The 12,268-nt window shown below is 41.4% G+C and overlaps 1 protein-coding gene across 6 annotated transcripts in view; it reads right to left on the bottom strand.

The window, feature by feature from the left end:
- LOC146524191 (mitogen-activated protein kinase kinase kinase kinase 4-like) overlaps positions 1–12,268 on the bottom strand; it is a 57,568-nt gene that overhangs the window by 4,730 nt on the left and 40,570 nt on the right. For all 6 annotated transcript variants that reach the window (XM_085182267.1, XM_085182260.1, XM_085182275.1 and 3 more), the window contains 13 exons: positions 11,715–11,794; positions 9,725–9,804; positions 9,423–9,517; positions 8,743–8,827; positions 8,472–8,639; positions 7,801–7,906; positions 7,548–7,703; positions 7,287–7,430; positions 6,858–6,992; positions 6,583–6,683; positions 5,719–5,868; positions 586–745; positions 61–200 (listed from right to left, as the gene is read on the bottom strand). In XM_085182267.1, the coding sequence (XP_085038393.1) occupies positions 61–200; positions 586–745; positions 5,719–5,868; positions 6,583–6,683; positions 6,858–6,992; positions 7,287–7,430; positions 7,548–7,703; positions 7,801–7,906; positions 8,472–8,639; positions 8,743–8,827; positions 9,423–9,517; positions 9,725–9,804; positions 11,715–11,794 (1,600 nt within the window). The remainder of the gene's footprint in view (positions 1–60; positions 201–585; positions 746–5,718; positions 5,869–6,582; positions 6,684–6,857; positions 6,993–7,286; positions 7,431–7,547; positions 7,704–7,800; positions 7,907–8,471; positions 8,640–8,742; positions 8,828–9,422; positions 9,518–9,724; positions 9,805–11,714; positions 11,795–12,268) is intronic.

Raw genomic sequence — 12,268 nt, 5'->3', positions numbered from 1 at the left:
CAAACAAACAGTGCATAAATAAAGAGAGTGAGGCTGTTTTTTGTCATAAGTTCCTCCTACCTTGTCATTTCTTTCACACAGGAACTTCAGCTTTTGAGCCTTTTTATGCATGAACACTCCCTCCAGGTTCCCCGTGTTCGCTGACCTCAGCTCTATGGCCTTTTCTCCCCAACCCATCACCTGGTTAGACTGCAGGTAGGCTGGATTGGAGAGAAACAGACGAGTATGAGAAAACAGTCTAAATATGTCTCCTACATTTTTACTCCTTATACTTGAATACTGCCTCATCTCCATGCCCCAAAAACACACACACACAGATTGACTACCATCTTATTTTTAGCCCACCCTGTCTCCAATCTGTCTCCACTGAATGTGGTTCAGGTTAAGTTCTCAGTGGCAGGACAGCTGCTCATCCAGATCTAGTGAGTTGAACTGGAAAAATCTACAGTGATGTTAAGCAGTGCCTGACTAATCGTTGTAATTGTGCTGTTGTTAGTGGTACCTGCACAAAGACGCACTGTGTACAAAAATAGACCTTTATGGGTGTATATAGCATTTGCATAAAGATGTGTGCTCTAACATTACCGACAGATGTAGGCATTTCCCCCCACTGCAGCACTGTATCCTTGGTGATACGGCCATAGGTGTCAATGTAGACGCCCTCGTCTTCATAGCAAACCAGGACCTCTGTTCCAGCTTTGTTTGGCAAAATGATTATTGCATGAGGACGGATGGGACCCGGGATCTGTAGAGTAATGCACACATAAACACAACATGAACACTCTTTTTTTTCCTTTAAATTATTGTTTGGAAAGAAAAACCCAAATTAAAAACCCCAGAAAATACTATCATCTATATGGATTGCAGAAAACATGAAGGCTGTTCCTTCATGCTATTTAAATGTTATCTTACAGTCACTGGTGATCCAAAGACTAAAGTTCAGGTCTAAATGAACAACCATTGCAACAATCAAATGTAACAAATCCATAGTTACAATTTTATTTCAAAGACTAGATTTCATGATGAAACTAAAGTCCTTGACTAAATATGGCGGCATTGTATCAGAACTGACCAGATACTCAGATTCTCACATTCTTAATTTAATATCTGGAAAACAGTTTAACAGAGATTGAACACAGCAGACTGTATTTAAGATCAAATTCCAGGAGGAAGTAAAAAAACAAGTGAAAGATTCGATTTTATTCGAAGACACATTTCACTGCTCAGTTAAGTTTATCTAACTTTAACTTTATTTAAATCCATTCAGAAAATTGTTATTACATTATTTCACTGAGAACATCTTCAAAGTAGTTACCTAAGAATATATTTAACAGTTCAGACACATGTTCACAACAGCTCAGGATGTTTATCTAACCAGATAAGATCCATTTACTTATCCAGCAGAAGGACGAACCCAACGCTTCATAAACAGGTTTCTAATAAATCAAAGGGTCCATCAAGCTTTGGTGATTGGACAAATACATCAACTATCGACGATAAGCGGAGCCTTTCGCTGATCTTTTTTTTTTTTTTTGCCCGTGAGTACATTTGTTAATAATGTTGGTTGAAGCTAAGAGAAGCAGTCAAAAATAACAGCGCTGTTTTAACGAACAAAAGCACTTTATTTAAATTTAAAAAACCACAATGTTGGAAACAAAGAGGAACAAGCTTCTTTTCCCACTGTAACGTGTTTACAGGCTGTTCCAGTGTTTATCTGTCTGACACACTCGACCGAACAACAAATACAAAATTAAACAAAAAGTAAGTTAAAAATCAAAATGTCTCTTCCAGTGAACATAAAACCCTCTGATGTAAAGTTAAGTCTTTTGTTGGATTTAAATAAATGAACAATCCAAAAAGTATCTATAATAATACTGAAACAAACAAGAAAAGAAGCTAAAATATTCCCTCCAAACAAAACTTAGAAATTTAAAATGCGCAAATCAGTCCGTGCATAATTGCATTGCTCCACCCATCAAAAAGTCTACAGCTGCACGACTTTTTCTCCTATCATTGGTTATTGGACTGTCGGTTGGAACATTTTTACATATTGCACAACCTTAAAGTCCATAAACGTGAAGGAGAGGTGTTTGTTTGTTGCCAGCCACATTTAATCTAGAAACTCTGAAATATCTGTTCAGACACTTTTAGCAAACTAGTTATGAAATATTCCAACCAGCCAAGCGTTCACTGCAGCAGGTCTGACAAGATTTAACTATAAATAAATCATTGCAACTTTCTAAACATAAATATCAGACAAACTACAAAGATTAGGACAAACACTGCAACGTCAATTAATCCTTTACAGATTCCACCGAAGCAAAAGTCCTACAATAAAAGAAGAAAATGCTGGGCTGAGCTCTGTGCCCGAAACAAATCACTGCGCTTCACACCGAACACCTTACCAGAGTGTGAGCCACCACAATCCTGAGCATGAGAACAGGCATCCACAGCCGCAGCGCAATCTTAATCCTCTGCCTCGGAATCAGCATTGTTACATAGTTTGCAGGCAACAACAGGAGATGGCTGCACGCGTGTGTGTGTGCATGTGTGTGTGTATACTTCTTTAAGTGGGTGGGCACATTGTGTGTGTGTGTGTGTGTGAGAGAGAGAGAAAACGTTTGAGGGTTAGGCTTCGCTTACAGGTGAACTGATTTTAACAGTAACAGAAATCATTGTTTTGACGTCTTTAACTGATTGTGTGTGTGTGTGTGTGCACCTAAGACAAGAATGAGTGTGTATCTGATAACAGCAACTGGGAAAAGCCCCAGGAGTGTGAAGGTTCCTCCAGTGTGTGCGAAGAAAGAGAAAGTGAGTGGGTTTAAAGGAGTGCTGCAGCTGCAGCTGAGTGTGTCTGGCAGAAAGCTCCAGTGTGTATGTAAGAGAGACAAGAAAAGAGGAAAACACGGGAAGGAGCAGAAATGATATCGAAGCAGCAGCAGCAGCAGCATAAGGCACCGGTGTAGTAAGCAGCTGTGAGCAGGCTCGCTTAATATACACAGGAGGCGGGGGGGGGGGGGGGGGGGGGGGGGGGGGGGGCAGCAGGTCAGGACACACACACACACACACACACACACACACACACACAGTTAATGATGGTAAGAGAAGGAGGACAGAAGGGGTGTATTTTTAGAGCTAATTTCTCTCTTCATGTGTCTCCAACTCCTCCTTGCTTACAGAAAGTAGCACAGTTTAGCGGTGGCAGGGGCGCTGTGTGTGTTTGAGTGTAAATAAAACCCAAAAAAAACAGCCTCACAGAAAGAAAGTTTATAATCGCTTTAACTCCACGCAGCAATTTGTGACCGAAAAATTTAAATGTGACACGAGTCCTTTCAGAATGACTCACAAAATGATTAAACGTTCCTGGATGCTAGGCGGACAAATATAAAGAACATCTTTAAATAAACCATTAAACTAGAACAACCAGCCACCCACTCACACTCCACACCACATGTAGTGCTGTATAGTTTGCACAGTAAATCAACCGATGGAATCAGATTACCTTCAGGCTCTGGAAAGACTGATTAAATAAAGGCTCAAGCCAAAATGTTTCCAGCGTAAAGTTGAACAACTTTAATATAAACTGAGCCTCGGGCCTCTCCAGTTGTTGCTAAGAACTTATTTAACAGGATGTGTCAGAATGTGAATATGACTCACTCAAGCTACAGCGAGCTTTACATGCCCACATACAGCAGAGGAAGAATAATAACTGCTCCAACTGTACCAGCAGTGGGCGATTGGTCACAGTTAAAGACACAAATACATTTACAGCGTAACCTTTCTAAATATTAAACACTAAACAAGTAAGATTTACATGTTCCCAACAAGGACCAAACAAAGAAATACTGGCCGTGCTGAATCCAGCCACCAAATGCAGTCGTTTACTTTCACCAAAGAGATCATGCAGAGTGTTGAAAACACACCTAAGATGCTCCAGTTCATCAGTGCTGTGACTGTGTCGTTAACCGTGAATGTTTTCAGAGTGTACTTTAAGGTGAAAGTGAGGTTATTATGCAAAGTTTAACTGGGACAACCCACTTGAGATTAAATCGCTTTGTATGTGACCTATAAACTGAAATGAATCTGATGCAGATACTGAGGCTATAGCATATACAGTCATGGTACCTCTTTCAATTCTAAGGTTTTACATATCAGGAAATAATGAAGACATCATTAGAAAAAATTAAGCCTGAATGCAGCAGTAGTGTGTAGTAAGGGTGTGCTTAGTTTGACATGGTGTACAATGTGTTATTGCCTAATTTAAAGGCCCTCTAAGGAGGGTGGTGACTTGACTGGACTGTGAGTCTCAGTTTATTAGGTTTATGTGGCAGGGCGTGGCTTGCGATGCCACTGCAGGTGAGATGGATGCACCTGAGTGGCATCTACAATCACGCCTCACCAGCTTATAACGGATCACTGGGTCTGCTGTGGTTCGTTACAGTTTGAGAACAGCACCTTGGTTCTACATGTAAATGGTAAACGGACGGCTTCAACATGGGGTTAGTATCTTGCCCAAGGATATTTGGCATGCAGACTGGAGCAGACTGGGATCGAACCACCAGCCACTGTTAGTAGGTGACCTACTCTCCCACCTGAGCTACAGCCACCTGCATCAATGACACTAAAGCATGTGACTTCTTTAGTGTCATTGCTTGTGTCAGTCTCATTTTCAGGAGGCGGTGTCGAGTCTGTGATGAATCTGTTGGGTGAAGCTGTGCTAATTCTAGAGAACATCACAAATCAAACTCCTCCACAGCCACACAGGAAATGATCAAACGCTCCAGTGCCTCGTCAAAACATCCACATTTCAATATCAGCTGAAAAATCAGCGTACACGCATAAAAGATCTGTGACAGCAGCTTCACTCAGTCAGTGTCTGCAGATTTAATGAAAGTTCAAACACCACATGTGAACGTGAGTCACAACAGTTTGATATTAGTTCCCACAGACGGAGTGAGGGCGAGCAATGATATTTTGGTAAATGCAGAAAGAAAGACGATGAAATTAAGAGAAAATGAACAGTGGTACCTTGAATGATAGAGTGACAGTGGGAGGGAGAAAAGGAAGCGGATGGAACAATAGTTTCTGACAGCCATCGACTGTGTTGGAGGAGAGTGGAGGGAACACAGCAGAAATGCAGGAAAGTAATGACTGACATGACTGTGAGTGGGAGGAGGGCTATACTGAGATGTATACTAAGAGATGAAGAGTGAGGTGATATGGTTGACTGGAGAGCTGATAAATGAAAGAAAAGGACTTAATAAGCTGCTTTAACAGAAAGCTGCAGGTACAGAGATCAGACATCGGTTTAGTCTTTAAAGATGTAAAACTCTCCCGATGACAACTACAGGTCATCATATGAGCCACAGTGATGGAGCAGAGCAGGGAAACCCTCAAACTATCCTACGTCACAGACTTGACACGCACCTTTATGGCAAAAACAGTGATGACTGGCACTGGCGGCCTTGTTCAACCTCGTTTTTCCTATTTCAATGTGACATCTGTGATTGCTGCAAAATCTGTATTCAGATCAAAATCAACTCCAAAAGATAATCATGTCTAAAATGGGCTAAGCCCCAGCTCTCACAAGTATCCACAACTTTTTGAATAATCCTGCTAACAAAACATGCAAACCAACACAAACAGACACGCACAACCTCCTGAGTCGAAGTGATGACGCGATCCTCAAAGAGTACGAAGAACGGAGCAGATGCTTACATGTGTCGGCAAGTAGAGGTCATATGGTGTTCCAGAGTCTACGTCAATGGCGTGGAAACCAGACACGGAGCCGTAGATGACCTTTAACCTTTGACCTTCCTCCACTGTCAGGTCAACAGAAAGGGGCTTTTGAGGCAGAGTTCTGAAGGACTGGGCAGACACACAGACACGATGATTAAGTTACATAAGTTTGCACATTAGCCCAATTACATAATCTAAAGTGGAACTGCTCCATTAATAATGATGCAGTGTCACAAACGCTGCCATCCTAAGATAGTCCACCTATTCTTCCATTTTTGGCCTTTTCAAATGAGAAAAAAATGTGACACAGTATGGAAGAGAAAGTAGTTCAGGCCTCAATGGACAAACAGAAATGGGACACATCTCTGCTGAGAGTCTGTGGTTATGAGACCCAGAACCTGATGTGTCCTGTCTGTGTACATGCAAGTGTTCGACTGTGGAAATAACACAGCAATAACCCACTTAATCAATGAATCGATCAATGGAAAGGAAAGCTGAGCAGGTTGATGTTCTTAGGTGTTACACCGCGATGTTAAACTTAGCTTCACATTGTCTGTAGTGCTGTTAGTTAGCATGCTAAAACCAGCATGTCAGCCTGTTTACATGACTACACACACTGGTTAATAAAAAGGCAGGTGCTTCAAGTTTTCAACTAGAAGAAAAGTCTGAGATAAACTACTGTGTGACTTTACGATTACTACAAACATCTAAAAAACCTTCTAATAAGTAGAATAAGTAGTACTTTCCATGATATTAGTATTTCACAGCTCCACAGACTGATGAACTTACTTATATCTTCAGTATCTCTTATTTTATATTGCATTTCATTAATTTGTTACCAACCTTAAAGGCCATGAATTTGTGGTAGGGTTTTGGGGCCCAAGCGTACACCTCCACAGCATTCTTCAAGGCAATCACCAAGAACTTTATCTTCTCATAACGCACTAGAAAACAGAAAAACAGAAACAAAACAAGCGGTAAGGAGCGTGAAAAATCTGAGACCGCATATTCTACACGTAGCTCCTAAAGATCACTACATACACAACATCTGTAACCTGCATTATTTGTAAGTTTGAAGCTCTGTAAAAGATCATTCTGTTTTTATTTAGTGTACCTACCCACTTTATAGTGAACACAGCCCTCTAAATCACCCACTGACGTCCAGCCCTGTCTCTTCTCCACCTCCGGGTCATTACGCAGGATTTTATTCCTTAACCAGGACAAGTAGTAGAGACGTAGCTTGTTCTTTTTTCCTACAGACAGAGAGGGAAGGATGCAAACGACTCCTGCTTCAGTGTGACCAAGTTTCAGTCAGTTTCTTTGAGGTGACGGAGCAAACCAGAACAGAGCATGAATATCGAGCAGTCATCCACACAAGTGTCTGTTTTACCTGAAGAAACCTGTTAAACTGTTACAGTTTGAATGTGGTCTCTTTGAACTACTGTGCAAAACTTATAAGCAGAGTTTAATCATTATGCAGGGCAGAGTGCTGCACTCTGTGTCACTGTTTCTGTAGCTCTGAACATTTGAACATGCAGCACATATACCTGATATAGTAATCAACACATTGAGTCCTTCAAGCACGTCCATTTGTTGAAACCGTCGCCTGCTGATGAGTGGGTACACCTTTCCCTGACCACTTCGATCCAGCAGCCACAGACCGTTTTCTGTGCCCACCAGCAGATTCACACCTGCACGTCAAAACAGAAAATATCAACACTGACACAGTTTGTATCATTTTCTGAAAAAAAATCTACTTCATTTAAAAACACAAACAACATAAAACACATAAAAACTACACCCCATACCCCATAATCCAGCACACAGAACCTCCGCGTTGAACTTCTTTTTGTACTTTCGGATCTCTGGCGTGTCGCTCTGTGGTCGAATGTTGGTTGGGTTCACATTAACCACGGAGCCCTTCCTGTGGTTCTCTCTCTTCAGTGGCTCGCCCTTAATGCCCGCTGAATGCAAAAATGATTCAAGATAAAAGTTTAAAAAATAAAACTAAACTATGCTCACAAAGCAAACTGTAGCTCGGCTCTCTGGTAGAAAACTCACTCGGGCTCTGTGGTGGTGATGAGATGGGGATCAATCGTGGATCAATGAAGGGCAGGAAGGAGGAAGATGATGATGTCGGGCTTTTACCAGTAGGACTGCCGATATCCTGATGAGCACAATGGCAAGGGAAGAGATTTTATACTTTAATAAAACGCGAACAAAAAAACCAACACAACAGGCAGTTACAGTTATGGAACCATAAACCATCTATATAATCATTTACCAGTTACAAATTATGGTTTTCATAAATCAGTAACAACAGTTACGTTAACTCGAAATCCAAACTGAGACCCAGGAAGACTGAGCTCCCAGCCTGTGCCACTACCTCCCTCTGGTGGACATTTATAACTAATGCATTCTGTCACTTTATTTAAACCTTGGCTGTGATAATGAGCCCAAAGGTTTATATCAAGTAGTCTGTTGACATTTATTAACACAAGGACATTAATACTGATACAACTGTAAGTCCATCTGAACTTAATAAGCACTTTGTCTTAAAAACAAACAAACAAAAAACAAACAACTATTATTCTCATTTACAATCTAATTCTTTTGTTCTTGGCCGCTGCTGTAGTGTACACTGAATGATAAACAGGGATGCTGATGATGACAATGACCAGAAGAAGTAAAGCAGCAAAGCTCTGAGAAATTTGTGCTGATTTTCTACTTACATGTAGATCCTGGTGTGTGGGGGATCCGGGAGATGTGGGCGATCTCAAATAGCCGAGTTCCCGTACTCGCTGCTGCTGGATGAATGCATTGTGGGTAGGACTAGAGGAAGAAATTTTTTGCAGAAGGTCTGGTAGCAAGTAGGTGTCATCTGAACCCAACTGCGAAATCTATAGAGCAATACCAGGAAAGGAAGTAACTTGAGTAACTGTGAGGCGTCACATGAATGAATGTTAAAGTCACGTGTGCTCTGTGGTTGTGTTTGCTCAGTACCTGGTTGAGATTGTGGTGAGGCTGCAGGACGATGCCGTCGGGTATTCCTCTGAAGTATTTCCCTTTTCCATTGGACATGCCAGACCTTGAAACATACCGCTCGAGATTTTAGACTACAGACCGACTGCAGATGTCGCATTTCATAGTTAGAAACAAGACTGATGCATCCTTCAGCAATAAAAGCAACACACTGGATCCTAATGACACCTGCTGTTTCAGACTGTGACTCTAACTCACAAACAACACTATAGTAACACTAATTTGCTTTCAGGACTGTTAAACCAATGAGATACTTGGCTTCTCCCAGGTTTACTGCCACAGGAATTTAAATCACAATAAGCAGTCTCGGATTTCATTTCCTCTTCATACTTAGCAGAAATATTTCAGTGCTCATTTCACCCAGTAGATGCAGCAGAATGACTAATTTTGTGCCTTTTTACTAGATTCTAAATATCAGTTTTAAAAAAAATCTTGCAACATCAGGTTTTGTCACAGTGCTGTTTGGAAACTAAAAGAGTTGCTTCACTCCTTCATGTGCAGCAGGACACTTTGTTTTTTTGCTAAAAGAAACTATCGAGCAGGTCAAACACATGATGAGCTTGATGGGAACATTTCTTAAACAATAAACGCTAACAATAACATTACAGCATCATAAATACATTGAGGATGTGTTTGGTTACCCGCTTCGCTCCTCGTCATCACTGCTGCCGACTTCATCGCTAGAAGAAGAGTATTCTGCGGCCTTGTTAAGCCGACCCAGAGCGGGTTTTATTCCCTGCGAGAGGAAAAGGAAGTAGCCGGAAAAATGAGTTGGACAGAGAGAAAAATCATAGATGTTAATGTGATGAAGCAAGTTTCAAATCAATGAGGAAGAGGGATCTAGATGACATGTGTATGCATGCTTTGTACTGATACTATGATATACTGAAACAATTTAAATCTATAACCAGTGAGACTGCACACATGCTCCAACAACACTTACCTGTGTGTGTCCACTGCTTATGTTATCCAGCTTCCTGTGCGGGTGGTGCTGCAGGAGAGGACTTTCCAGCTTGAAGTAACCTAAGACACACACGTATGTTAGCAGCAGTAATCAGTGTGAGAGTTACATGTGGAATCTCATGTGTAAATATACCTGTTTCTTGCCAGACTGCTTTAAAGACAGTAAATGGACCCAAGGCTGTGAGCTAGTTCAGGCAGGTTACTCGAGCTGTACTGTCCTCATTGTCTACAGCAACACTTCTGAATCTAAAAAAACGCTCCCTTATTCACAAAGGGTCACCACAGTGGGCAGCACGGTATGTTTGATTTGACTTGACAGATTTATGTTGGATGCCCTCTCTGGGGAAAGCCTGAAATGACTTGGACCTCCTCCCGGGATCGAAGTGACAATCTTTAGCTTGCTAAGCAAATGTGTGAACCACAATCTCAGCTTCATGTCACTGCATTACTGTGTGCTGTTTAAACTCCAGCATCCACCTGCAGCTTCCAGGGGAATGTTTAATAATGACTCCCTAAACTGCCCAGGTGATATAAAATATAAATATATTTAAATTTCCATAAGACAGAGGCATGTTGTTCATAGTGTATTAGAAGAAAACTGATTTACAATCCACCTTTTAAAAGTCCAGCCCACAACAGTTTACTTAAACTTATACACTAGCATTTCTGCTGCGCTCTGTCCAAATAGGGCTCTATTTTCTTTCTAATTTTTTTTTTTATCTCCACATGACAGAAGTATCTGGCTCACCACTTGGTGTCTAACCCCTCTTGGTGCTGGTTGGTAGTTTACTGTGGGGTTTTAGAGCTATTTCCCTGAAAACTGCACAATACTGCAGCTCAAACTTTAACAATAGAAACTAAATCAATACAGTAAAGATTTAGCCTGTAAAACAAAAACAATGGACTAAAAATAAAGCCTTTGTCACGCTGTCACTTCAAACACTCCCTTTATATTTTCCACAGATTCATGTGATGCATTGTAATCATGAAGTAGAGACTTACAGGACGGTTACATTAGGGTTGGTTATCAAGTTGTTCAAGAAGGTAATTAAATACCCAAAGAATGACTGTGTTTATAAAGAGTTTGTTATATGGAACAAAACAGGAAACAACTCCTGTTTGTTGTGTTTCCATCAAGCGTGAGAAAGAAGAAAGTCTTTCTGTGCTGCTGGAATCAAAAGTGTTCGTGGAAATAACATCATCGGGGCACCCAAGTAAGCCTAGGTATCACACATTCAATAAATCGAGACATCAAACACTCCTTTTACTATTTACAAAGCACTAAGCGGCTTTCTGTTGCTTTCAGTTGTAGCATGAACAGATAAAGGTTTCGTCTAACCACAGAGGAGCTACACGACTGTCAAGAACAATGTCTGATCTGTGGCTTCGAACAAAGGAGGCCGAGGCCAGCAGCCAAGCTGAGTGGGAGGCATCAAACGGTGTTTCCTTCCAACTACACGCAGAGGGCAACTTTGAAATCCTAAACATATTCTCCCCTCTGTCTATCCCAGCAGAAGTGCAGCTTCCTTGCTGCCGACCACAGAGGACACACCAAGCAGAACTTTGAAAAAGATGACTTGGTTGTTTCTTTCTCGCTGGAGACGTGGGTGGAGAGGGCAGGCTTTGAATACATCGCTCTGTTGTTGTGCTTTCTGTTGCAGTGTACTCTGCATGCATACACCCCTCCCCCAACCCATGCCAGGCACCCATGAGATCACACCCACATACGCTGTTCACACTAGTGTCACATTCATGGGCAAGTAAGGTGTAAATTTGAAGCGCTGCTGAGAACAGCAGTCAAAAACAAACACACTGCAAACACATGTCGTTACTAAAATAACACGAGTGCTTTTAGCTGTTCAAAGATGGCAGAATATATACTGAACCCTAAGGCGAGGACACTGTGCTCTGTTACTCCAACAGCACAGGACTGAGTTTAGTGAGGTGAGCTGTGTTTAGGCGTCACACACCTGGATGATTGCTGCTTAAAGAGGAGCCTCCATGGGACGCACACCTCCCACTCTTATCTGCTGCAGACACTGGACTGCCACTAGATGGCGAGAGAGACACATAGACAGCATTACAGACAGGAAGTGAGCCGAATTGTGATCAACACTATACTCTCTGTCCTGATCTGAGAACGTCCTTCACGCCGTCACTGCAGTGACACAGTTTTCCCACCATTATTTTAATCTCATCAAAAATAATCATCCAGGCTAAATGAATCTGATCTGCTGTTCTCCCGAGGTGGATGCCGACATGCTGACTTAGAGCGCCACACAAACACCAACAATAAATCAGGCCCAACAACACTGTGGTAAAGAAACATTTTATTCTAATGAGGCATTAAAAGAAAAATGACTCGCCAGCTTAAAAGACAGTTTTACTAGAGTTTACTACAACTAAAATAAAATGTTTAACTTTATATCAAATAATATTTTATACTAAATATGATATATACACCAGTAAAATAATGTGAAGAGCTGGTAGACAAATGAGGTGCTGAACAACGCTTTGCATCTGA

This window comes from Neolamprologus multifasciatus, chromosome 2, assembly GCF_963576455.1.
Source record: "Neolamprologus multifasciatus chromosome 2, fNeoMul1.2, whole genome shotgun sequence".
Lineage (NCBI taxonomy): Eukaryota > Metazoa > Chordata > Actinopteri > Cichliformes > Cichlidae > Neolamprologus > Neolamprologus multifasciatus.
The sequence above is the reverse complement of the archived record's forward strand: the minus strand, read 5'-3'. Positions and strand labels throughout refer to the sequence as shown.